The sequence below is a fragment of the Ambystoma mexicanum genome, chromosome 7q, assembly GCF_040938575.1.
Source record: "Ambystoma mexicanum isolate Mex_15411 chromosome 7q, UKY_AmexF1_1, whole genome shotgun sequence".
NCBI lineage: Eukaryota > Metazoa > Chordata > Amphibia > Caudata > Ambystomatidae > Ambystoma > Ambystoma mexicanum.
In genome coordinates this window covers 476,913,318-476,941,175 of record NC_090941.1, presented here as the reverse complement: position 1 = coordinate 476,941,175, position 27,858 = coordinate 476,913,318, and the positions used below count along the sequence as shown (strand labels likewise).

General features: G+C 47.8%; 1 protein-coding gene across 3 annotated transcripts in view; it reads right to left on the bottom strand.

The window, feature by feature from the left end:
* Window positions 1-27,858, bottom strand: part of NAA16 (N-alpha-acetyltransferase 16, NatA auxiliary subunit) — a 2,654,788-nt gene that overhangs the window by 157,556 nt on the left and 2,469,374 nt on the right. For 2 of the 3 annotated variants that reach the window (XM_069640524.1, XM_069640523.1), the window contains exon 19: window positions 10,822-10,919. The exons of the other annotated variant lie outside the window; for it this stretch is intronic. In XM_069640524.1, coding sequence (XP_069496625.1) covers window positions 10,822-10,919 — 98 coding nt within the window. The remainder of the gene's footprint in view (window positions 1-10,821; window positions 10,920-27,858) is intronic. 3 annotated transcript variants of the gene reach the window in all.

Genomic DNA, 27,858 nt, shown 5'->3' with positions numbered 1-27,858 from the left:
TGTATTTGTTCAGCCGTCGCAGGTCCAGGATGGGGCACCGTCCTCCTGTCTTCTTTTTATACTAGGAAGTACCTTGAGTATACTCCGGAGCCCCGGAGCATCTTCGGGACGAGCTCGATGGCACCTTTCCTGAGAAATGCCCTCACCTCCAAGAGTAGTTGAGGGACATGATTTTCCTTCCTGACCACAGGTGGAATGCGGGGGAACTTTTTTAGAAATTCGAGGGCGTGCCCATGGGCCAGGGCGTCCAGCATCCAACGGTCGGTGGAGATGGACTCCCACACGCTGACGAACTTCGCCAGCCGGCCTCCCACGGGGGTGCTTCGGGGGGACGCGACCCCGCTGTCGGTTCAATCCCTGGTGACGACGGCGGGGTCCCCCCGACTTGCCTCGTCCTCTATAGGCTTCCTGCAACGAGGAGCGGGCCGCTTGGGGGTATGTAGAGGAGTCACCGCCGAATCCCTTGGAGGCACTCTGCTTGCCTCCGGCGCTCCGAAAGGACGGCCTCCGTTGCCGGAGGACGCCTAGGGCCCTAGCAGTCTCTGTGTCCACCATGATGGCTTGGAGGGACTCATCCACCGTTTTCCCAAACAGGTTGTTCCCGTCGAACGGCATGTCCAGCACCTTGGCTTGCACATCCTGGCGGAAATCCGTTGCCTTGAGCCAACCTCGTTGTCTAAGGCAAACACTGTTGCCTAGCTGGCGGAAACCGGTGTCGGCAATGTCTGTTGCCACCGTAATGGTGTGGTCCGACACCACTTCGCCTTCTTGAAAGATCACCAGGGCCTCAGCCCTCTTGTCATCCGGTAGGAAGTCCAACAGGGGGGCGATCTTGAACCATAACTCCCTGTCGTAGCGGGCCACGATCGCAAGGGTGTTGGCCGCCTTAATCGTTGTTGCCGCCGGCGAGATAACTCGTCGTCCCATTGCGTCCAGCTTCTTCCCTTCGCCATCCGGCGGGGAAGTTGACGTTGAGACCGACGCCCCCCCACTTTCTTCTTGGCCGCCGCTGAGACGACCGAGTCCGGGGTAGGTTGTGCCCTAAGGCACAGAGGAGCCGTGTTGGGAACCTGGTACTTCTTCTCGTACCGATCCTTCTTGGCAGGTGTCGTAGAAGGGTTCTTGAGAAGGGTGAGACCCTCGTCCCAGATGTCATCCAGCAGAGGCATGGCGAGGACCGACTTCCTCCTGGCCTCGCGCCGTTGGTAAAGGAAACCTTCCTTCTTCTCCTCGGGGCAGAGCTGAAAAAGCTTGGATGCCCTGCCGATCATTGCGTGGAAAGATCCGATCTCATCGGACAGGGAGGCCCGGGCTGGTGATGGGAGCTCCGTCCCGTCGTCAGCACTGTCGTCGTCGGTACCCGTCATGGCCGTGTCTGTCCCCGTGTCATCCCCAGGGACAGGGGACGTGGGTAAAGGCCGAGCAGGCTGCGAGGGCTGAGAAGGCGGGCCTGGGTGGATCCGTCTTCTCTTGTTTGGGGGGCTTCCCGCTGGGACCGGCTCTGGTTCCTCCGCCGGACCTGGTACTGGGTCCTCTGTCGGTGGTAAGGGCAATCTCGTTCTTATCTTTGAACATAAGGATTGATTGCCAACAAAATGGGCGCCGAGTTATCCTGCGGCTCCGGAAGCGACGTCACCCTTGTCGGGATCCCTCCCGTGGGGACGGGCCTCCTCGACGCCCTCGTCGAGGCCCTCTAGGACTTCTGCCAACTCCTCCTCGGATGTTGTGTCCATGTCCACAAAGGCCACTGCCCCCCCCTCTTTTTCCACCGGGGTCTTCACGGAGGTCTTTTCGATAGGTCTGAAAGAGGCTTCCCTCCGCGGAGGCAGGGAGACTCTGGGCCCCGAGGTCGCCTCCACTGGTGTAGCCTCCACAGGCTGCGCCAGGGCCGCCGCGACTCCTTCGATAAAGGCCTTGTCCGTGTGAATCAAGGCCTTCACCCCCTTAGGCGCGTTTGAGGCCTTCACCTTGGGGGGTGGGTGACCGCCTCGCTCCCCCTCGGCCGAATCCTTCAAGATCGACCGGGGCCTATCCAGAGGCTTACCCGGGTTCTCGGATTTCCTCTTCCCCGAACCAGAGCTTTGGCTCATGGTTGATGGTGCCAGGGAAGGCACGCCCTGCCTGTCAGCCGAAGAGCCTGACCGTTCGGCGCTCCCTGTGCCCGCGGACTCGCAGTGCTTTGCCTTCTGTTGGGCCCCCGTCGCCAGGGCGCCCTCACAGGACTTAGAAGACCGCTCGGACTTCTTCTTCTTCTCACCTGACAAACTCCTTCCTTCCTGCCAGTTGGAGAGACGAAGGTGTCGGTCCCTGATGGTCCGTTCCGACATGTTCCTGCAAAACGCACAGTCCTTCTCAACGTGCGTTTTGTCCACATGAAGGCAGTAAAGACATTTCAAATGCTCGTCCTCCGTGAACACATTCTGTTGCTGGCATCCAGGGCAGACCCTGAACAGTTTTCCGGGCGTCGAGCTTCCTTTCTCTTGGGCCATGTTCGGGTAGGCCGCAGAAACTTCTGGAATCCTCCAAGAAGCGTAACTCGACAAAATCTTCATCCTTCAGGGGCGCAGAAAAATCCGACACGGATCCCCGTTAATCGGATGTAGAGACTGTGCAGCTTGAGGCTCTATTTGACCGAAAAATGAGAAATTCTCTTTGAAAAAGCGCGGAAACGCAGCAAAAGCTCGAGAGCTAAGCACGAGGAGTCCCAAACACTCGAGCGTGCAGTAAAAATCTGAAGATGGCTGCCAGAGGCGGGGCTTAGGGAGAGGGCAGTCATTGGCTGGGGGCAGTATGACCCAGAGACCAGAAATTGGTTACTACTGAGAAAGACAGATCAGAAATGAAACTGATACTGATTTTTTCTTTACCGAGGATTCCCAGCCTGACGACGGGGAATATTCATGAGCATGTGAATCCATGCCAGACCCCATGCTGGAGAACCTGGTCTACAAAGGGAAAAGGAACAATTACAAGCTGCAGCTCAGGAATTCGAAGTGTGAAGACAGTGGTAAATGGCCTTTGCAAGGAACAAACATGGGGGATGGCTCCTGGGCTTCCAGGGAGAGACCAAGGGGTGGAGCCAAGCGACCATTTCCTGCTTAACATGGATGAAGAACACATTTTAAAAAGAATGATAGCTTACTATTTAAAATTGTGAAAAATATAAAAATAACAGAGTTGTTAAATTAATTTCTGGCTGCACGGGTGAAGAGGTGCCAGAACTGTGTGACATGTTCTGGACAGCAATGGCAAGAAATGTGATTTTACGCAAAATGTATTTCCGCTAGAACTGTGAAACTTTATACACTCATTCCCCTGTTAAACATGCACACTTGTAGAAATTTGCTTAAAAATCAGACATTGTGTTCATAGTGAAAAGGGCAAAATTCTGTGGAAAGCGGGGACCAGATCCCACAGCTACAGGGTTTTGAGGAATAGATGCTATGTAAAATATGTAATTTGTATATGTGATTGTTATAGAGGTTGCACATGTGTAAATATGTATTGTGCAAAAGTAGACTTTGTGTTCCAGGGGCTATGGGTGGATTCTCAGCCTCATAAAATTGTACCATAAAGATGACACTCTGTTTCTCTCCTCCTATCAAGGCAGAGAGTAGACTCTGACCCATTCACCTTTCAAAGGGGCAAGCTTAGGCTAAACCGGCCCACACACCCCCTTTATGATGACATTTCATAGCATAAATAGAGACAGCTCACCACTCATAAGGACAGACAGATTCACTCACTATCCTGATGCTGGCGGAGCACCCTACTGCTGAAATCTACATCTTCCTTGCTCCAGACTCCAGAAACTTGGCAAAGAAAAAGGCCTATTGCATAGCTGAACCATTCTCAGCTAGGCCTCAAATTCTAGAACGGAACCCCACAAGCATAGGGGGGAAGCATCATGATACAGCAGGGCTCTGCTGTTACTGCTTGCCTGCAGAATTGAAATATCCTCAAAACCAAGAAGGGCAGATCCAGTCCAGTCCAGTGCCGTGCTGTGACCAGAGCGCCTCGCTGACCCTGTCCAGTCCTTTGCCTTGCTGTGACCAGAGCGCCTTGCAGACCCTCCCCAGACCGATGTGCCCAGCTGTCTTTCCTAAACCAGATCCAATCCCCTGACTTGACGATCCCATTTAAAAACGTATCCAGTGAGTGAGTATAAATAGGAAGAAATGTGTCACTAGCATATGTACTTTGCATAGTCTTATCCCTATCTTAGACCCATCCCATCTTGTATTCAGAACCTGTATTGTTAAGAGTATCTTTGTATTGTCTGAACCCTCTCTCCAAACAAACCATCCTATCTTTTCTCCAGAACCAGTATTGTTAGAACTATCTCTGAGCTGATCCTTTTCTCATCTGAAGAAGGCGAGTTTCCTTAGCAGGCAGTCACCCTGATCAAGTAACTGTGTTCCTGTGTGGTATTCATTTTTTTCATAGTCACCCTCTAGTGTAAGAAAGCCATTGTCATTTTTAAAAGTGCATGCCTGTTTTCCATTCTCGCGCCTTTCTCGAAAAACAACCTTTACTAGAACCTCTGTATCTCCCTCAGTTTTTGTGATAGAAACTAATTTCAACTCCTGCTTGTAGCTAACATCCACATCTATCCATAGCACCTAGTACCGCATTCCAAATCAATGCGATTCTCTCGTTATTGCGAATATCGCGCAGTGAAAAGTTAGCCGCGGATTTTCGTTTTGGGACATTTTTACACGTGTAAAACAGCTTTTAATTGCTTCCGACTTGAATTTTCAGATTTCAAATGTTTTCTTTGGATTAAATCATTGCTTGTGTTTGTGTGCAACTATCCAAAGCGGCTCCCATAATAATTTATAACAATTTCAGAAATTTTGACCATATTTGGTGTTTTTGCCCAGTCCATTCTAAAGATAACTTTAAAAGCCATTCTGACAGCGTGACAGTCAATTCCGTTTTCTCTTGTGTTTGAAAGGGGGAAAGTGGGATTGATATTCTATTTGATTTCTGCCATTCCTAAATACCTTTTCTCTCCTCCTATCTCTTTACATTACCTATTGGGGGTTGAGGGGTGTGCAGGGGGAACTGGTAACCACAGTGCTATCTGAACAACACAAACGTATTATTGCTGAATTGTTTTGCTCACTACTTACTCCTCGTGTATTAAAGAGATTATTCAGTGTTACATCACCCCATTGGTGATTGTTGTGTACCTATTAAAACATATTGTGATTAAATCTTAAATACACTAATATATATTTACCTTTGCAAACCAGCCTGATTCCTGGTTCAGTGTGAATCGGGCGGGGGGGTTCCAGGAGAAGGGTGTGATATGAGTGGTATATCGTTCAGAATAAATGAACTTTTAGACAAAAATAAATAAGGATTTCAGTTGTGCACTACATGCTGAGCTTTGACCTGGGTGTGTGCCGGATTGAATTCACTTACAGTATACCAAACTTGGTGTGCACATGCCGGTGCTACGATAATCATTTGGCATGTTTGTTCCTTCATCTTCTCAGGAACGCATGCTATCAATGGTGTAGGAGGGAACCCGGAGAGGAACCACCCAATACAAGACAAATGTGTCCCTCACAGATTGTTTATCTAGGTACCTGGAGGCAAAGTTAGAGCCTTTCACGTTGCTGTATGCTGCAAACAGATCGATCTCCGGTTGGCCCCATCTGTGGAAAATTCGATTTACTTTTTATCATCCAATTCCCATTTGTGGGACGATAAGTAATCTCTGCTCAGGACTTTGTCTTTTCCTGGCAGGTGTTCCACTCGTACTTGAACCTTGTACTTGTGGGTCCAACTCCATAGCTTCTGCGCTTCCATACAAAGATTTGCTGACTTTGTGCCTCCCTGCTTGCTGGTGTAATGTATGGAGGTTGTATTGTCCGTTTGGACTGTGACTACCTGGCCCGGCAATACTCGCTGAATGACTTCAGTACCCAATGGATAGCTCTGAGTTCTAGAACGCTGATGTGGAGCTGAGAGTCCTGTGACAACCATATGCCTTTTGTTTGAAGTCCCCCCAGATGTGCTCCCCAGCCTGAGAGGGATGCATTCGTCCTTTGGATCATTGTCAAGGTGGGTGCCTGAAACGGCATGCCTTGAGATAGATTTTTACCCTTGCCCCATCACTGCAGCTACCTGCAGATGGATGGTGTGAGGAGGAGGAAGTCTTCCCAAGAGCCGTAGGCTTGTGTCCATTGGTGGACTCCAGTGTTTCCTGGATCGGCCTCATTCGTAACCTTCATTTGAGATTCAGGTATATACAGGAGGACATCATGCTCAGGAAGGATTTGAACCGACGTACCGTGGTGGAGGCACTGCAGAGAAACCATGAGACGAACCCCAGCATCTTTGATATCCTCTCTGCTGACGGTTGTACTATGAGGATATGAGTATCCAACTCCACACTGAGTGTCTACAAAGGGAAAAGGAACAATGACAAGCTGCAGCTGAGTTGGCGAAGGACATGGCAGTGGCCAGAAAGTGCAGTCAAGTGGTTTGGGCGAGGGGGGAGTGTTGGTGTTAACTAAGAGGTGTATCGTTAGGATGATAATACTTTTGGCTAGAACAAGATTCATGGCTTCTAAGATAGGCTGGATGCTGGATATCATTTTCCTGTACAGGGCACACAGTTTGTGGGCTAAATATAGTTTGGCAGCACACTGATACAAGGCACAATGGTAGGGCACTGTGGGCTGAATGCAGTTTGGTAGCATAAGGCACAAAGATAGAGCATGAGGCCCAATGAAATGGCACTTTGGGCTAAATGCAGTTTGGCAGCATGAGGCACGAAGATAGGGCATAAGGCACAATGAAATTGCACTTCATTTATAGCTATACATCAGTGATGGCCTAGATACAATTTACCAATGTAAGGCACAGTGAGAGGGTAAATACAATTACCAATGTAAGGCACAATGATAGGCTAAATACAATTACCAATGTAAGGCAAACTGGTAGGCTAAATACGATTTACCAAAAGTAAGGCACAATGATAGGCTAAATACAATTACCAATGCAAGGCACAGTGATAGGCTAGATACAATTTACCAGTGTAGGGCACAGTGATAGGCAGTGTGGGCTAGATGCAGTTTGCCAGTATGAGGCATAATTTGAGGCAAAGAGGGCTGTTAGCAGTTTCTGAGATCAGGGTCAGTGTGCTGGGACCATTGGCTAGATTAATGCACAGGGGCCAATGCGCTGAGCTTCAGAGGACGGATGACTAGATAGTAATGTGCTATCAGCGGTCCTGTGTGGCAGATAGATTAGAAATGGGAAGGACAGAGGAGTCGCCCATGGAGGGGGCGAGTAAAATGTGACATAAGCATATTAACAAGCATATGAATTCAGTATTGCACAGTGGTTACACGATAAACCGTCACGGTGGTAGTGCTAACGAAAACACAGATATTAGGCAGCAGGTCTAACTAGCAATTATGATAGGATCCAGCAGTTCCTGCGGTGCAAAAGTAACGGGTTACCAAAAGGCTGGCATGTGTAATGCAGTAGTGCAGCATTAATGGTGCAGTGGCATAGGTTCATCTGGGTCAGATAAAGCATAGGTAGTACATTCCAACAATTCTAGAGATAATATGCATTTAAGCGATAATGCTAAATCATGTAGGGCATTTAAAATGCAAATGGGCGGTTTAGCTCATTATGAATTGGGCATGTGTAATGCAAGCGGACGGGCCGGCTGCAAAAGTTAGGCAAAATACAATACAGATACACAATGACGCTGTATCGGATGGGCAATGAATAGAAAGCCAATTTGGCTAGAACAGGATGAACGTCTAAAATACAGTCGAACTAATCGAGTAGTTTAGATAATGCAATTATAATGTGAATGGTCAATCTCGCTACAATAGATGTAACAATTGAATCGAGGGTCAGCAAAGCAGTTGTGCGGCTCATTTTAGATCACTAGGTGGGGGCATGTCACTTGCCATAGATAAAGTAGCTTAGGGCAGCGGGTACATACGAAATAGGATTGAAGCTCGCAAGGGCTTGTAGGTGATAAACTTTACTTCCCATGTAGGGCGAGCAATGCTGTGTCCACAATTGTTATTAGTCTTACCGCCTTGTGAGCGTGTTTCATGAGCAGCTTACAGGCCAGAGAGGCGACGTCTCCCAGGATTTATATTAGGGAGCGGGCACGTGATAGTGAGCAGAATAGAAAGAGTGTTATGGCCAGTTCCCAGTTCTCCAGGCAGCGACAGGCACGGACAGGCCTTGTTAAATCAGGCCTTTGTAAAGAAGGCCGGCTTGCGCCTTTGGGTTGCTGTGGTTGGCTCTTCAGGGCCAAATCAGCCAATCACAGCATGTGGCAATGTGGCTACGAACTGCTGAATAGAGTAGATAGTGAAGAAGCCATTTTCAAGAGGTCAGTTCCAAAAGGGTGAAGGGGGCGCCCCCTTCTCTGTCAAATATTTATAGCTGGGGTGTGACAAAGTTTTGTTTTGCAAAATTTCAGCCAAATCCGTCATACGAGTCAACAATTATTAGCAATTCATTGTTCCGATTTCCTATGGTACTAAGTACTCGCCTTAACTATAGGGTGGCGACGACCACCCTATAATATATATATGGAAAGTTCTGGTAGTACCATTCATTTAAGTAAAGTGTTTATTAACTCAACCATTATGCAGGAAGGGCTTTGTATATGGATACATGCTAAATCATCTTAAGAGCACATTCCCTGAGAGACTTCACTGATGGGGACAATAATCCAATATGGGGCACCGAATGCTGTGTCATCAATGTGTGCGTTGACAGAAGAGATCCTCTTTCTCCTAAACTACCCGCTATTCAGGAATGCTAAACATCCCATCTCTTCCAGAACACCTAGGACATTTACTGTTAGACACCCATGCTTGTATCTGGGAATCCTTCCCTTATAAGCACTCATTGGTCAGCAATGTACCATCAAATGCTGTCAATAATGTGTTTCCTCCCACCTGTTGCATCCACTTTCTGCTTCTCACCCCTATCTTCTTTTTTCCCAGTGCTCTAAAGCAATTGGGAACTGTTCGTAGTATCGCATATCATCCATCTCTAGATCACTAGAAACTGCCATGAGTGCAACCTGCCAAAAAACAGATCTTACGGTCTGAAGAAATCCCCCTTGTATACCACAACCCCAGCTCAGGCAAGAAATAATGCTCCTATTCACAAAGATGAGTAAACAATGACTTCTGTTGGACAGCAGCCTAAGCCTTGTGCCTCGCATCAACAAAGGAGTCCAGATCAATTACTTTGCTTTACACACATTACTCTGAATCATGCCCTACCATCTCCTTTCTTCAAAATGTACTAGCTATAAATGCGGTCTGTACTATGGTAGTATAGACTGCATTTATAGCTAGTACATTTTGAAAAAAGGAGATGGTAGGGCATGATATGGTGATGAAACACTGGTGTATAGGCACGTTATAAATGCCATATCATATCATATCATTTCATATCAGGGGATTTATCTAACTGCATCAACTTAACTTGCAGGCTTGTGGTTCCAAATGATGCAGCCAAACTGCTGTTTTACCCTAGTTGTAAAGATCATATCATCACCCCTGAAAGGCACTTCCTCATTTTTATAACTGTTAGAGCATCATATCCTCAGCCACCTAAAGGCGGTCAATATACCTTTAGAACACTGCTCCTGTATAACTGGTAGACTCTCCAGCATAAATATTTTTTTCTTGTTAAGGACAATCAGTCAACCTTGCAGAGGGACTCAAGAGGCCCACAAGCTTACAGGTCGGCATGCCCGATTTCGGATACAACATAGGCTGGAAGGCAAAATTGTTGCACAATGGTAGTGCACATGGAGGACATGTAATCAATCCGAGCTGATGGAGTGATTATTGTACAATATCAGAGGAGTATTGTACTTTACTGCCTCATGGGATAAACAATGGAATATACTAGATGATTACTGTAGACTACTGGCTGAGGACTATCATTGCATGACACCGGCTGATGAAATGATTACTGGAAAATACTGGTCTAGAAGTTATTCAATACAATATTGACTTGTGGGGTGAGAACAGCATGAAACTAGGCGAAGGGGGCGAGGGAATATAACATGAAATTGGGTGATGGGGTGAAATAAGTGACAAATAACCTTCTGAAAAGGGAGATAAATGGACAATGAATATCTGATTGGAGTAATCACTATCATAATACTCAAATAATGGGGAGAATAATTGGCATTACTTGACAATTGGGGTGTTTTCAGCTAGAATAACTGTTTTAGGGACCATTATAATCAGAGAGAATCACAACGCCAAGAGGTCTGTCTACTTCATTTAACTTGATTTGTTGTGCTGCAGGCATTAAATAATCTTGGGGTGACTTTCAAGGATGCTCTGGTTCACCAGTAGGTAAAGTACAATACCAAGGTAAATCAAAGTGAAAAAACAAGGGTGAGGTGGAGTGGGAGGGCGTCACCGGATAATATTACATCAATGACTAACTGCACCTCTGTTGGAATGGCATGAGCGCCAAGTGTGGAGCTGGCATTAACTCTACCACAATTGTAGGGATAAAAATGATACACTGGGTTTCAAAGCACCTTTAATGTCTGACAATCCCACAAATTGTGCAAATAATAACCCTTAAGCCAAACAAAAACTGTTTTGGAAGTTTGAAACCGAACCAGGTACAGATCACTACATGCTCACATTAAGTATATTTAATGGATGCATTTCAATGCAATGAAATGGATGCAGTGAGGAGCGGTTATGATGTGGCAGAAAACTGAATAAAAAGACAAATGAAAATAGTATCATTTGACCAAAAAGGTCAAAGTAAAGCACTTACCTTCACATTTGTATCTGTGACATCAGAATCCAACCTTGTAGCTATCGCAATTGCTTTCTCTTGTCTCGACTTGTCCAAAAAATACATCATTTTAGCACCTAAACATTGAACAAAAGCCACATGCAATTATAATTATTTATCTAAAAATCACTGCCTTGCTCCAAACTAAGTGAATAAGGAGCAAGTTACTTACCTGTAATTCCTGTTCTCCAGCATGGGTCTGGCATGGATTCACATGCTCATGAATATTTCCCGTGGTCAGGCTGCGAATACTCGGTAAAAAAGAAAGTTTTGCTTTAGCCTGAAAACGGCTTGTCTTCTTTATGACCAATCACTGTCCTTTGGGTCATGCTGCCCCAATCCAATGACGGTCTCCCTAAGCTCCATCCCCGGAGGCTGTCTGCAGATTTGGTAGACCATGTAAAGTGGCAGTATGAACCAAGGAGAGCCACAGAGGCGAAGGAGGGAGGGTTTGCATGTGAATCCATGCCCGACCCATGCTGGAGAACGGGAGTTACAGGTAAGTAAAGTGATACTTCTCCAGCATGAGGTCTGGCACGGATTTGCATGCTCATGAATAAGATTACATAGCAATACATACACAATAATGGGAGGTGGCAATGCTCACAGAAGCAATGCACTTAGCCCTGGACAGACTCATCTCCATCAAAGAGGTTGCGTAGCACCACCTGGCTGACCCATGACTCCTCCCTGGAATCCCTGTCGATGCAGTAAAATCTTGTGAAGGTGTGGGCAGACTACCACGTAGCAGCCCTTCTAATGTCGAGCGGTGGCACACCAGAGAGAAGCGCTATCGTCGCTGCAATGGCTCTGTTGAAATGGGCTCTCCGCAAGACAGGAAGAGGTCTGTTGGCCAGACGATGACATTGCGTATTGCAGCCTGAGAGCCACCTGGATATGGGAGCCTTAGACAGGGCCTTCCTGTGATTCAAAGGTCAAAAATGCACACAGAGTTGAGATGTCTACCCAAAGTCCTGTGTGTGTGCCACATAAAACTTCAAGGCACAAGCAACGTCCAGCGAATCAGGAAGAAGACTGGCAGAACAAAAAGTTTGTTGAGGTGGAATTTTGAAGGAACCTTCGGCATAAAGCTGGGGTTGGTCTGCAGCACAACCCTTGCAGCGTGGAAAGACAAGTACGACTGCTTGCAAGAGAGGGCCTGGATCTACCCGACATGCCTGGCCGAGGGGATGGCCACTAAGAAAGCTGTCTTCCACAAGAGAAACTTCAAAGGGGCCTGATGCATTGGTTCAAACGGGGCCCCCATAAGCTTAGTCAAAACCACTTTGAGTTCCCAAGCTGGAGCAGGGGCCTTCACTGGCTGAAATGTCCTGAAGAGGCCCTTGAGGAATGTTTGAGGAACTCCTTGACGAGCCTGTGCGACCACAGGAAGGGCTTGCCCGGTGCCCTAGTGTAACAGGATATGGCAGCCAGATGCTCCTTGATAGAGGTGTGAGCCAGGCCAGCCTTGACCAGGGAAAGCAGATACGGAAGGAGTTGCAGAGCTGTGATTTGCAGCAGTGTAATCTTTGGTGTCCTGTACCACACTTTGAAGCATTTTCATTTGTGGCTGTAGCACGAGAGTGTACAGGAAGCTCTGGCCTTGGCCAGGGTCGTCTTGCACTCCAGCAGAAAGGAATAATGCCCAAACTCTAGGGCTGAAGAAGCCAGGCCATGAGGTTCAGCGATGCTTGTCGCTGTCATGGTGCAGGATTGTCCCGTTTTCTCTGGAGAGAAGATCAGGAAGTGGAGGTAGCCGGATGGACAGAGCCACTGACAGATCCTTACGGATGCTCAGGAACATACTCCCTTCATAGCAGCCCAAGATCACTCTGTGGTTGTAGGAGCGCTGGTAAACTCACATCTTGACTATTGTAACAGTCTGATGATAGGGATTCCAGTGAAACAGATGTTGAGACTTCAGAGGGCACAGAATGCAGCAGTTAGACTTATAGCCCACTTAAAGAAAAGCGATCATGTTTCAACATCTCGGAGAGCACTCCATTGGCTTATGGTGGAGGATCGAGTAAAATTTAAAGTGGCATGCCTCATGTATAAGTGGTACTATAAAACTGCACCCAGATACCTGATCACAAGAATTCACCACCAACCTACTAGAGACCTCCGGTCAGGAGATAAACTTCTGGTGGATGTTCCACGTACCAAAAGTACCTCGAAAGGCGATAGGAGGTTTTCTGTATCTGGCCCAAAAGTATGGAACGAGCTACCCGTTGCCATACGATCATGTAAGTCTCTAGAGGGTTTCAGGAAAGAGTTGAAAACCTACCTATTCAAGTGAACCTAACTATAGGGCATATACAGCCCCCTTCAGCTCCCCACAGCCAAATGTCATTTCTTAGTTAACAACTGCGCCCGAATGCAGTTTGGTCTGCCTGGTGTGCGTTTAGAAATAATCAAAATCAAAATCAAAATCAGATGGATCAGGTCCACGTACCAGATCTGCCATGGCCACGCTGGTGCAATGAGTATCACCCTGCAAGGACACCATCTGAGTGTGTTTATCACACGCAGCAGGAACGGAATCGTACGAGAAGGCATCCTCCAGGCTCCTTGGCTGATGTAACCAGCTGGCAAACTTCTAGCATTTGGAATTGGCCATTGTCGTGAAGAGATCAAGCCGAGGTTGACCCCACTTGCGGAACAGAACGAACACTTGATGCTGACGAAACTCCCACTTGTGGCAGGACCTCAGGTCCCTTCTGAGCGAGCCTGCAATGGTGTTCTTGGTGCCTGCTTCCAAGGAGAGCGCGTCCTGCCCTGCTTCCGGATGTAGAACATGGTGATGGTGTTGTCCATGAAGATCCACACAACCTTCCCCTGCAGCTGAGGTTGGAAGGATATGAGGGCCCAGAAGACTGTCCAGAGCTCCAGGACAATGATGTGGAGGTCTTTCTTCTTCGGGAGCCAGAGGCCTTTGGCATGCAATTGTCCGGTGTGTGTGTCCCACCCTTCTAGGGAGGTATCGAGGGTGAACGTGACCTGTTACTGCAATATTTGAAAAGGAGCTCCTTGAGTGAGATGTGGACGCACCATCCACCATCATAGAGCTTGCCGGAACTCGTGGGTGAGAGTGATCCGTCCAAGAGCCCGTGACCTACATTGACTGCATCCAGTAACTCTTGAAGAGGCCTCATCTTGAGCCTGCAGAAGGGAATGGATTGGATGCAGGAGGACACCATGCCCAAAAGCGACCTGGTGGCTCATACTGTTGCAGATTGAGCCGACGAAAGGTGCTGTACCTTCCCCAGGATGGCTCTCATCCTCTCTTCCGAGGGGGTAGCCAGGTGTGCAACCGTGTTGAGACGGGTGCCCAGGCACAGAGAGTTCTGTGATGACTTGACGCAGGACTTTGATTAATTGATGAAGAATCCGAGTTCCATCAGCAAGCATACAGTCTCTGCTGTGAGCTGGTTCGCCTGCGCGCGAGAGCGGGAGCCGATGAGCCAGTCGTCCATTAAGGGTAGATGTGGATGCCCTCGAGACAGATGTGCTGCCACCGGGGCCAAGCACTTCGTGAGCACCCTTGGTGCTGATTTCAGGCTGAAGGGTAGCACCTTGAACAGATAGTGCCTTCACTTGACCACAAACCATAGGAACTTCCGATGCTTTGGGTGAATGGGGACGTGAAAGTAGGCATCTTCCAGGGCCAAAGTCGCCAGGAAATCCCCTTCCTCCAGTTAGTCCAGCACGTGCTGCAACGTGACCATCCTGAACTACTAGGACTTCAAGTACTTGTAGAAGCGTTTTAAGTCTAGGATTGGCTGTGACCCTACTGACTTTTTCCTCACTAGAAAGTATCTGGAGTACACTCTGGAGCCCCGGAGGAGCTGAGGAACCGGCTCTATAGCCCCTTTCCTTAGCATGGCTTGAACCTCCAGCAGCAGTTGAGTCATGTGCAGTTCTTGACGCGCCACAGGAGGAATGCAAGGGCACCTGTGTTGGAATTCCAGGCTGTACCTTGATGAAGAACACCCAGCACCCATTTGTCTGTGGTGATGGTCGTTCACGGTTCCACAATGTTTGCTAGCCGGCCTCGCACTGGGGTGCGAAAGTAGGGCTGTGGTCCACGGCTGGTTCAGGCCTGCTTGGGTGTCTGCGTCCTGGCCTGCGGGTGATGCTGATGCTGTCCTCCACTACTGTAGGCCAGTGAGCGGCTTCTGTAGCCTTCCTGGGTTGTAGAGCAGAAGGGCTGACGATATGGGGTAGTAAGACCCTTGGAGGACCTGCTGGACCTCCCTATTGAGGACCAAAAGGACGACGATCTCCTCTGCCACAGTGTCCCCAGCGATCGTGCCATCTCTGTATCTGTTTTAATTGTTTGGAGCATCTCGTCCACAGCCTTGCCAAACAAACTGTCCCCATCAAAGGGCATGTCCACTACCTTGGACTGGACGTCCGGCCTGAAGTTCGTGGTCTTCAGCCAAACCTGGCATCCCCCTCATTGTCCATCTGGCGGAATCCGGAGTCCGCTATGTCCAGCACCACCGTGATGGCGTGGTCCCAGGCCACCTTGCCCTCCTGGAACAGGGCCAGGGCTTCGTCCTTCTTGTCGTCCGGCAGGAAGTCTAAAATTAGCTCGCTGTTGTAGCGAAACAGGATGGCTAGGACATTGGCAGCCTTGACGGTGGAAGCTGTGGTGTAAATGATGTGCTTGCCCACTGCAGCAAGCTTCTTTCCCTCTTTGTCCAGAGGTACCATGAAAGAGAATGAAGGATTCGATGAGCACTTCCTGGCTGTGGCAGAGACCGCAGAGTTTGGAGACGGCTGCAATCTGAAGCATCTGGGGGCCGAGTACACAAGTCTGTCGACTTCTTCAGTATGTCTCTCTTGTAGGGTGCATTACTTCTTCATCAGGGCCAAACCTTCCTCCCAGACATCGTCCAGCAGAGGAATCGACAAGACTTTCTTCCTCGTGACGTTGAAAGAGAAATACCTCTTTCGTCTTCTTCTCCGGCACCAAACTGAAGAGTGCAGACACCCTCAAGATCATGGTGTGGAAAGAGTCGACCTCGACATGTGGCAAAGCCCTGGAGGGCTCATCGGCACTCAGCGGCTCTCCATCAGCCGAAACATAGTTATCATACTCGTCTGTATGTGTAGCCGCAGTGTCGTGTCAGTACTGGTCTCAGTATGAGGCAGTTCCTCCACCACTGGGGTCAAAGGCCCTGGGGCGCCGCGGGCTGCGTCAGCTGACGCTTCGGCCCTGAAGGACTAGGCTGCCTCTTTGGCCCGGCGGTGCTAGGCTGACGCTTCGACCTTGGAAGACCTGGCCTATGAGGGCTTCTGGCCGGTGGTCTAGGAGGGCTGTGGACCGGGCCAGACACAGAAGGAGCCGGCAGTCTTTGCTGTATCTCCGACACTGAAGTGTGGAGGGTGGTGGGGATGTCAAGTGAAATGTCCCTGGGAACCGGCTGGGGTGCAAACAGAGCAGCTGGCAATGTATCTGGGCTGAAACTGTCATTGGGTGGGGGCTATATGACCCAAAGGAAAGTGATTGGTTATAGAGTAGACTAGGAAAACTGCTTCCTTTTTTACCGGGATTCCCAGCCTGACGAAGGGGAATGTCCATGAGCATGTGAATGCATGCCAGGCCCCATGCCGAAGAAATGAAAAACAACACCATTGAAATATACTAGAGTATCTAAAAAAACACTTGCGGAATGCAAAGGACACATTTTTTCTATTAATATGCGTTAATTATCTTAACATAATACAAAGTAGAATAAATGTTTATGCCACAAAAATGCTAGAAGCTTAAAGAAGAAATTAACAAGACACCTAGGTGTTCTGTAATAGCCTGATGTCAAACTATCACAGGGAACTCAAACTAGAAAACTCAATATCGATATTACTCCACAGAAGCAGATTGGGATAACTTGACAACCTTAAATGCCCAGGAATCACATGTAGGTTTACTAATACATGTGAACTCTTCGATTTTTGTACCAAAGTTAAATGCAACATCAATCAAAGGTTCATGAAAGGATTAAAAGGGTAGAGAAGAGGAAACTGCATACTCGAAAGGAGCTAGAGGGATGAGTAGTATGGAAAGCGATCACAGTCTGGAGAAGTACGTCTGAAAACTTTACTGCCACGTGTTCCGTCCCTCCGCGGGTCTTTATCAGGTATGGTTTTTGAGCTTTATGAGATTTGTTGGCTGAACATCTGGAACACTTTAATAGATCTTTTTATGCATAGTTAATGTGGAACAGCTTAATTCACTGACCTGCTCCACACCAGTGATGTCAATGGCAGTATATATTGAGCCAGTGGTGACCTCAGTTTTTCCTTTTTCCCTAGAACTCAGCAGCAGAGGCACCACGTAACTGCAGGAGGTGAACAAGCTATCTATCCTAAGAGGATGGCTCGGAGGACGATAAGGGATCTGTGGGGGGATGAGGGGCAGCTGGAAGTGACTAATCCGCCAGACACAACATTACCGAGAGGCAAGTAATTTGTTCCTGTAATGGATTTAGTTTGACCAGATTCCTCATCTTAGAGAGGCACCAAAAGGAGTACAGAACCTGGAGGATTGCGAGGAACTACCACCGATACTAGGAAACGCTGCAGCACTGCTCCGCCAAAGCGGATGTCCCAAACAGACAAAGAATCCAGGAAGCAGTGCTTCATGAACACCTGCAATTAAGCCCACATAGCCGCTTGACCAGCATATCTCTCTCTCTCTCTATAATATATATATATATATATATATATATATATATGGGATACATTACTCACCGTAATCGTATTTCTGATGCTTGTATCTGCTTAGATTCACATGCTGTGCATAGGCCGACATCTAGTGCAAGCTGCAGAGTATTACAGTTTGTTTTTCGAAACTCGAAAATGGGCGTCGACACAGGGTGTGCCAGTAATACTATCCCTAGTGTGACGTCCACTGTACCCATGATCCCTCACGCGTGTAGGACCCTCAGATTGTATTTTTTCTGACATGAGGTAGCATGAGGAGTCGCGTGAGTACAGATTATCCAAGCAGATAGATGGAAAGATAAGACTATAAGCATCCATGTGCCTTCTCTCAGAAGGGAGGAAGGGTGGGCGCATGTGAATCTAAGCAGATGCAAGCATCAGAAATACGATTACGGTGAGCAATGTATCCCTTCTGAGGATTGTGGAATCTGCTCAGATCACATGCTGTGCATAGATTAGCGAGCAGTGTTAGAAGAAGGAGGAGGTATGTGAGAAGGGTCATGAGCGAACAGATGTCTTAGAACCGCTTGTCCCACTTGAGTATCTGTCCTGGAATGCGTGTCAATGCAGTAGTGCTGAGAAAAAGTGTGAATCGAGCTCCATGTAGCTGCTTTGCACATGGTGTCAAGGGGTACATTTGCAATGAAAGCCAGAGTGGCCCCAGTGCCTCTTGTAGAGTGGGCTCTTGGCGTAAAAGGCAGAGTTTTATCAGAAAGGGAGTAACACAGCTGGATAGATTTGACTATCCATTTTGAGATGGTACCTTTAGAGACGCAATCTCCCTCTCTGCCTGTAGCTACGGAGACGAACAGCTGGTCTGTTTTTCTTAGCGGTCTGGTCTTGTCTACATAGTGGAGGACCGCTCTTCGCACATCTAGAGTGTGTAGTTTCACCTCAGCAGAGCTTTTGGGTTCTTGGAAGAAGGCCGGTAGCTGAATGGACTGGTTAACGTGGAATTTTGAAAAGAATTTAGGTGAGAACCTAGGATGAGTTTGTAGAACCAGTTTATCCTTATGAACAGTAAAGAAAGGATCCTGCACTGATAGAGCCTGAATTTCACCGACCCTTCTTATGGATGTAATGGCTACTAAGAAGGCAGTTTTATAGGTCAGGTGTTTGAGACTGGCTTTATGCATGGGTTCAAAGGGGGGGCCCATGAGTTTAGCAAGCACCACATTAAGGTCCCATCCTGGTGGTGGGTTAGAAATTGGAGGGTGAAGTCTCTTTACCCCTTCCATAAATGCTATAACCACTGGTACTTTCCACCACGACACCTTGTTATGGGAGGTGGTGTAAACTGACAGCGCCGCCAGGTGTACCTTGAGTGAATTAAATACCAATCCTGCGTCAACCAGGTGGAGCATGTAGGTGACAATATTGGAAGGAGTGCAATCAACCAGGTTGATTTGTTTATTTTGGCACCAGATAACAAATCTTTTCCATTTACCAAAGTAACAGTGTCTTGTGTTTGGCTTCCTTGATTCCTTTAGGATATCCATACATCTCTGTGGTAGATTGAGATGGCCGAACTCTATGACTTCAGGAGCCATGCTGCCAAGTTAATTGAGCTGGGTTGAGGATGCACTGTTTGACCTTGGTGTTGGGATAGTAGGTTGTGCCAGCACGGGAGTCTGATGGGTTCGCACACTGCTAGTCTGCGCAGGTGTGGGAACCATGGTTGTCTCGCCCACATGGAGCAACTAGGATGAGCATCATCGATTCTCTGTGCATCTTGTTGACCACCTTCCTCATTAGAGGTGTTGGTGGAAAAGCGTAGGCAAACATCCCTGTCCAGTTCATCCACAGGGTGTTCCCCTTGGAGTCTGGCTGGGGGGACCTGGATGCAAATCCTGGGCATTGTCTGTTTTCGCTTGTGGCGAATAGGTCTATAGTGGAGAAACTCCACAGTGAGAAGAGGTCTTCTACGACTTCTCTGTGCAGACACCATTCGTGTTCTTCTGGGAGGGGATCTCTGCTCAAAGCGTCTGCCAGTGAATTGAGATCCCCTCGAACATGTTGAGATGACAGGTAAATGTCCCATCTGAGTGCCCATGTCCACATTTTCTGGGCAAGCCTGGACAGATTTGGTGAACGAGTCCCTCCCTGCTTGTTTATGTAAAACATGGCTGTTGTGCTGTCTGTTAAGATCTGCACTGACAGGTTCATCAGGTGGGGTTTGAACGCTCGAAGCGCTCTGAAGACTGCCAGAAGCTCTAGCAGATTGATGTGATTCTTGGCCACTGTGTGAGACCAGAGACCCTGAGCTGTGTGGTGAAGGAGGTGTGCTCCCCACCCCGATAGGGATCCCCGATAGGGATGCATCTGTAGTGACTACAGCCTGTATCTCCGGATTGAACAAGGGTTTCCCCTTTGACAGGTTCTCTCTTGTTCACCAGTGAAGACTTAGTAACAGTGTTGGCGAAACGACCACTAGATCGTCCCACTGACCACTTGCCTGAGACCATTGACTACCAGCGAGTCGGGCTTAAGTTGACCACTTATGTAAAGTGGGTCTGACTGGGCGGCCCTGAACATCTTTTCAATTCTGGGGTTTACAGCCCTGGTGAGATTAGGGGTGAGGAGGGAAGGATCATTTCTGTGTTGGATGGACTTCAGAATTGGAATGGCTTGGGAAATGGGTTTCTTGTCTCCCATGATCTCCTCTGCAAAGTCCCTCTCTTCCTGCGCCCCTTGAGTGTCTATGTGGAAGTGCTCGGCAGCTCTAGCTAAGACCTCATTTAGAAGGGGCTGGTTATCTACTGGAGAGTCAGTAACCTGTGGTTCCTTGCGAACAGGAGAGTCTATATTGTAGACTTCTGCCTCGTCTTCCTCCTCCCCAACTTGGCCCTCGTCATCTCCATAATAATTGACTCCTGTTTGGTCGTCCAATATTTCTATGTCTGGATCCTCACCATACTGCTGGTAAGGTTGGATGTAGTAAGGGTCTGAAATCAGGCCCTGGGTTGGAGTCTCAAACCGAGGTCTCTTATTAGGAGGCTGAGGGTCCTTGGATCCTGAAGGAGTAGCGTTGTCAGGGGTACTTTAATAACTGAGAAAATGTTCTGTTTTTTTTTCGTAGAAATTAGCCAAGGAAGACATTCTTCTCATTACCCTCTCTATGTCTTCAGTGCTCCATTCTCTGGAGCTGGGGATGACAACTTCCTGTTGAGGTTCTTCTTCTATTCCCATATCCTGAGGAGTGGGAGGATAAGTTTGGGTTTAGAGACAGGGACAGTGGTCTTGGATCTATCCTTATCTGAAGACTTGTATCTGTCCTTGTGTACCTGGGGTGCAGAAATTGAGTGTGATTACTTTTTCCGCTGTTTGTCCCCTTCCCCTTGAGTACAAGAGTGCTTTCTCTTCTACTTCTACGCCTGGCGTCGAGATTCGGGAGTGTGTAGGGTACTCTCTGAATCTTTTGAGTGTGCATGTCGACTTTCAGGGGCAGACGCCGAAAGGGCTGCCGGAGCCGACTCTAAGCGTGCAGCTTGGGGGTGGAGGACAGATTCGTCATCTGACGACCACACCTCCGTGACTTTGGGGAGCGAGGCACTTTTTGCAACTGTGGACGGTTGCTGTGTGTCGTGAGGTGATCTCGACCTGGAACGCCCAGAGGACACTGATTCTGTGGACCGCTATCTACGTGCCTTCTTTTTCCAAGAACTCAACCTGCGTTTCGAGTCCCGGTTGGGATTAGTGTGTTTATGGGTAGTAGTCTGGGTAGCGCTCCTGTCGCCGGGTGTGTTCCCCATAATTGCCCCGCCGGACAATTCTCCGAGGTCGGGGACTAGCGCTTGGCTGCCTGGCGTGATGGGCCAAACGTTTAGTGGAGCGGTCCTTTAGTGTTTTAGCCTTAAAAAGGCTACATGCTCTGCAGTTAGCCTCGGGGTGGTCCCTAGGCAAACAGAGATTACAGGTGGCGTGTTTGTCAATCTAAGGGTACTTGCGGTTGCCCTTGCGGCAACATTTAAATGGAGTACTCTCCATATGTCACCTTATGGCAGCGGCTAGTGTATATAGGAAATAATAATAATGAGTGCAAGTATGTTTCCACCCCCCACTCTCCCTAATTGCAAGGCCTTCTGAGGCACCGGGCCGATCTAGGAATGTTAAGGGCCGTCCTAAGAGCATTGTTTTGCAGAACTTGTAGTTTGTGCAAATTCTTTTGACTAGTGCCTAAGTAGAGGGTGTTACAATAGTCCAGTTTGGACATTATCAGGGCACGAGCGAGGGTAAGACAGCTGTTGGTATTCAGGAAAGGTCGGCATGGGTTTATCAGTTTTGAGGTGCAAGCCGTAGAGGAGGCGGTAGCATTGATTTGTCATTGGAGGTTTAAGGCAGAATCTAGATAAAAGCCTAAGGTCTTAGCTACTTTGATGATATTGCCATCGATAGTGAATGAGGTGTAACTCAGGCCTAGTTTGCTAAGTTTTAGTTTGGAGCCAATGAGGAGAATCTCGGTTTTATTATCATTGAGACAGAGGCCCTGATTGGCCATACATCCCTGTATTTTGCTGTAGATATCATTGAGGAGAGTGGTGTCAGTTTGCTAGTTTCCTGATAGAGTGATGAGTATTTGTGTGTCGTTAGCGTAGTTGGTGTATGATACGTCTGAGTCATCAAGGTGGTCGAATAGAAGCTTTGGATAAATGTTGTAGAGGGTGGATGATATGCAGGATCCTTGAGGAACTCCGCATTTGATAGGGGATGGGTTGGCCAAAGCTGTGGGAGAGAAGACTCTCATGGATCTGTCAGCCAGGAATGATTTAACCCAGGAAGCGGCTTGGCTAGAGAATGAGGCAGCAGTGGTGAGATATTTAGTTAAGATGTTGTGGTCGACTAATTTGAATGCTGCTGATATGGGCAGTAAGAGGAGTAGTGCAGGTTTACCATTGTCCCTGGCCTCATCCATTTGGATTTTCAGATCCAAGAGGGCAGTTACGGTCCCATACCTTGGTCTGAAGCCCGATTGTCTGAGGCCTAGGAGGTTGTTTGATTCTAAATGGTTCTGGATCTGGATATAGGCAGACTTATCTAAAATGTTGAGGAGCAAAGGCACGGTAGTAATGGATCTGAAGTTGGTTGGGATGTTTGGGTCTAGGTTGGGCTTTTTTAGGAGCGGCATGACCCACGCATCTGTAAGGTTTTTTGGGAGGGTAGCTGAGGCAAAGGACGCGTTTATAAAGGAGGTTGAAACTATTTTATGGTTTACTATATCAAAAGCTGCTGAGAGGTCCAATAGGAGGAGGAGCGCTAGATTGCTGTTTTCTTTAATCTGGTCCATTTGTATTTTTAGATCCAGGAGGGCTGACTCAGTGCCATGCCCTGGGTTGAAGCCCGATTGGCGAAGGCCTAGGAGGTTGTTAGATTCCAGATGGTTTTGGATTTGCAGATAAACTGATCTGTCTGTCCAATATTTTGAAGAGGAAAGGTACTGTTGTGATGGGGCGGTAGTTTTTAGGGATGTTAGGGTGTAGAGTAGGTTTCTTCAGTAAAGGGAGGACCCACACATCTTTAAGGTTGGTTGGGACAGTGCTCATTGCGAATGAGCCACTGATCAAGGTTGTGATGAATGGGGTAAGTTTGGCAATGCAGTCTTTAATGAGCGAGGCCAGGATGACGTTCCCTTGACATCTGGAGGACTTGATGCTTCTGAACATTTTCTTGACTTCTGTTGTTGTGACTGGGGCAAATTTGAGTTGTGTATTGATGTTCTGGGGTGTATGTATAAAGGCCTGATCAGTTTGGCATGGTGTTAGGTTATTCTTTTTAGATTCAATGTTCATTTGTAGTAGGGTGATTTTGTAGAGGAGTGCTCTTTGAATATCTGGTCACCAGGCGGTGTCTTTAAGACACGATTCTTGAGGTGGCACTGGTGATTCAAGTTATTTGTAGGATGGTGAAGAGCTCCTTAGTGCCAGAGTTGGCTTTGGCAATTCTCTTATTATAAGTGGCACTTTTAGTTTGGAGAATGGCATATTTATAATTTTTGGAGGTGGCAGTAAAGATTTCTTTGTTAGATTCTGTGGGGGATTTTTTCCAGTTGGTCTCAGCAGATCTCTCAGTGCTGCACAATGTTTTCAGGTTTGGGTGTATCAGGAGTTTTAGAGGTCTGGGTTTACGCATGCTCAGTGGCGCTACTTTGGCAATGGCTGCTAGGAGCGTCTGGTTATATACCTCTACCATAGTGGAGGGGTTATTGGCAGAATTATCTGAGTATTTAGTAATGGGTTGCATCAATGGTAGTAGTTTCTCTGCTGTGATGTTGCAAGTATTTCTGGATAGGACGGCTGGTGCCTGGTCAGCGGTAGCAGCTGTAGAGGTGTTCTTCGTTATAGTAAAGGAGATGGCGTGATGGTGGGGTCAAGGACATGGCATGTTAGAGAGGATGCTGGTGTTGCTGGTAAAGTCTGCTTGCCAGTCGAGAGTACGTCCTTTGTCGTGTGTAGGGTTAATGATACGGTGGGTGAAACCTAAAGTTCTGATGGTGTTGGCGTTGTCATCGGTTGGGTTATTGAGTCCCAGATTTAGATCAATCAAGAGTATGATTCTGGAGCATGGCTTGGTGTTCTCTGATAGTTGTTTTGCAACATCTTCCTCGAAGGAAAGCACAGGAGCTGGGGGTCTGTATATAAGGTGAAGGGTCATGGTGACAGAAGTGGATAAGGACATTTGGATAGATAGCAGTTCACTGGATTGGAACGATTGGTTAGGGATTTCCCTTATGGGAAGTTGGTTCTTGGCAATGAATGCTACTGCGCCTCCTTTGGAGACCTGTCTGTCTGTCCTGAAGATTGTGTAACTTTCTGCGATGGCAAGGGAGAGTGCAGGGCCAGCTGATGCATGGAGCCATTCTTCGGTGATGGCTAGGAAGTCTAGGCCGTTCATGGTGATAAGGTCTGCAACATCTAGTGCATGTGCCAGGAGTGATCTGGCATTAATGACCGCGCCCTGGAGTGTAGTTGCCTCCAAGCTAGCGTGATCTGTGGGGGCTGGATTGACCACAGTGCTTAGTGGGTGCGCAAGAGCTAGTGGGATCAAAGTGCTCGAGTATATGAATGAGGCTGAAGATAGAAGACGGGAAGATTAATCTTTTGTGAAAGATGGAAATATGACAAAACCTTTGAATAATGTTTCTTTCCCCCTTTGCCACATCCTGCTTTGCCAGAGGACCCTGTGCACCATCTGAGGGTCCTGCCTACAAAACAAAATTCCCTGGGCCTACAACATCCAGGACTCTGCTTGCAAAGGTGGAAGGCATCTGGAACACTGGCTATCTACCAGAGGAACATGCAACACTGCCCACCTTATTCAATCTCCCCTGGGAGCCCAGCTCGGGGTCTGCAGCCAAGAGCCAAAAGCAGCACCCTAGTTGGGCATGTTGGGGCTGGAAAGGACCAGAACCCCCTGCTCAAGCCAGGACTTCACCAAGCTTGCCCTATACCTGATTTCTGCTTCCACGCATAGGGATCCTTCCACCCAATGACTAGCCATTCACTGCAGAGTTTCTTTTACTTCGCAGGGATAAGGAACATTGCTGTTGTGGGTCTGTTAACTGTCATTTTATTACCTATTGCCCCAATCTAGGCCAACTCAGAACTTAGACCTGCTTCTGCTTCTTCTGAGCCAGCCAGCCACCACCTCCTGCTCACCCCCTCCCTCCCACCCTTTCTTCATTGTCTTCACTCTCCAATTTCTTCTACACTCCATCATGCATCTTGATTTCGCTCCACTCCTCCTACTCACTCTTCTACTTCCCTTCTCTCGCAGCCTTAAGCCTCAACTTGGTTTAACTTCTCCATCAGTCTCTGGCCTCACCATCATACTCCTTCCTTCCTGCACCCACAGCCATCAAATAAAAAGCTCCCGTGCTCCCAGGTTCACCAACCTCATCTATCCTATCCCCTTGTCTAATGCACAACACCTGCTTCTCTCCATCACCTCCTATCACTCTTTCACTTGGCCTTCGGAATGCAAAATCCCTCTGCAACAAGTCTACCTACATCACTGACCACTACCACTCTTATCAATATGAACTTTCACTTCTTGCTATAACAGAAACCTGCATCTCCCTCATAACTGCTAAAATAGAAGCTCTCCACACTGACTGCTACCTGCTACCACTTTCCCAGACCTGTCGGGTAGAGCAGCAGTGTGGGGTTCCTGATCAATAAGGCCCTCAACACTGATCCTCTAGCCCCTCCGACATCAACTCTTCTTCTTTTGAATATGCCATTATTCATTTCCTCCCTCCTACTCCTCTCACTGGTCTGGCTCTCTATCAAGCCCTTGGTCCTACCAACTCCTTCCCTGATCTGATGTTTCTCCTTGAATCACTTCCTACAGTCATCGCCATTATCATACTGGGGGAGTTCACCTTCTCAAGCCCTCGGCAGCCAGAGGTCTTGGGAAGGTTGCCTTGAACTTAAATCCCTCCTACCTCACTACCCCCTGCTACTCCCTCCATGGCTAGCCAACTCATTCTGGTGGGAACTCTCTTGACCAGGTCTTTTTCGCCAATTCACTCTCCTCCTCTGACCTCTCCATTGACCCCTCTGCCTCTGATCTCTTCATTGTTTACTGCAAGATCTTGGTCCCTCCACCTTCTAGTCCTCGTCTCCCCTCCTCAATGACTAAGAGGAAATTCAGGCAGGACTCTCTTATCCCTTACGATGATGATGTGAGGGCCTCTCTCCTGTATATTTCCCCTATTCATGCATCTTCCATTGACCATGCTTTCTCACATGTTCACTATGCATTTATGACTCAATTTGGCCAACACTATCCTGCTCGCACATTCACACCATCCCGTCTCTGTCCTTAGTCTGGGATCAGCTCTGATATTAGGACACTCAAAACAAACATGTGCCGTGACCTAAGACGCTGGCGTAAATTACGGACACCTTCCCTACTCCTAGTCTATGAAAATTCCCCTGCTGCCCTAACCTCTGCACTGGACTCTGCCAAATCCTCCTACTTCACAAGCCCAATCTCCTCCCTTCACAATCACCTCACAAACTTTCATCTACCCTCCAATCTTGGCTCACACCTCCCAAATCATATACATTGCCTCCTCCCTTTCTGCTAATGACTTTGCTCACTACTTTCCCTCTAAAATGTATAACATTCACACCCCTCTTCCTTCTTGGAACTTGCAAACCTCTGACCTCACCGCTCTCCCTGTCAGGGTCCCCAAAGGACAAGTCCTTTGATCCTGCACCTCACCTTCTATACATCTGCCCTATGAACACTTATTTCATCCATTGGCTTTCAAAATAACTTTTTTGCTGAATACACTCAAATATTTTTCTCCTTTCCCTCCTTTACCCCAGCCATCTCAGAACAGATTATCAACTGTCTCTCTGCAATTCATACAAACATACACAGCTCGCTAAGTACAACACAACCCCCTCTGAATCTGGGGCTAATCCACCCATTGGGTAGTCAATATATCACAATAGATAGATATACCCTCATCTTTAACACCAATCCTGCTTCTAAATTTCATCAGTCCCTCTGGAAAAACTCTACTGCCCTCTGTGCAGGCTATCCCTAGGCCACGATGGAGTGCCTCCTATCTAATAGGGATAGCCAGAGGTAAAATCCCTATAGCTAAACTGGGCTAAACATTGTCTACAAATGCTGATTTTACAAGAAAATATCAGAGCAGGGCTGAATATCAGAGAAGGGATATTTCTTCAACTTTATTCTGCCCTTTTCCTGAGTATGTACCACATCATCTATTTAGATATGCCACTGGTCGGCGGTACACAGTCAAAGCACCCCTTACGGCTTGCCAGTTCTAACAATGTATCCAGCTTGTTACAAAAAGACATCTGTAGAATGGTCGGTCGATTGGTTTCAATGATCAGGTAGACTTGGGTGTCAACTTCTTCAGGATCTAAAAAGAGGGATCAACTCTGCATCGTTTCTACACTCGTTGGGGTCCGCAGGTAGTTATTGACTACCACCCCCGGCTGTTAATAAACTGGAAAAGGGACCAAACACACAGAAGAAGGGACATCATTTCCATCCTCAATTGGTTACACTGCTGGTAATATCACCTTTTAACTGATAATTACATATCACAACCACGCTCATCAGCAGACTACACCAGTCCAGAGCACTTTGTAGGCTTGGTCTGGCTACATGTCATTATGTCAAATGGTGTGACTTCTATTTTTCCAGAATATTTTGCAGGTCATTGGGCATACTACTGGCCAGAATGTCCTCAAAATGTCAGTTAGTTTCACGAGGACTGCATGAGGTCCACCAGTTACCTAC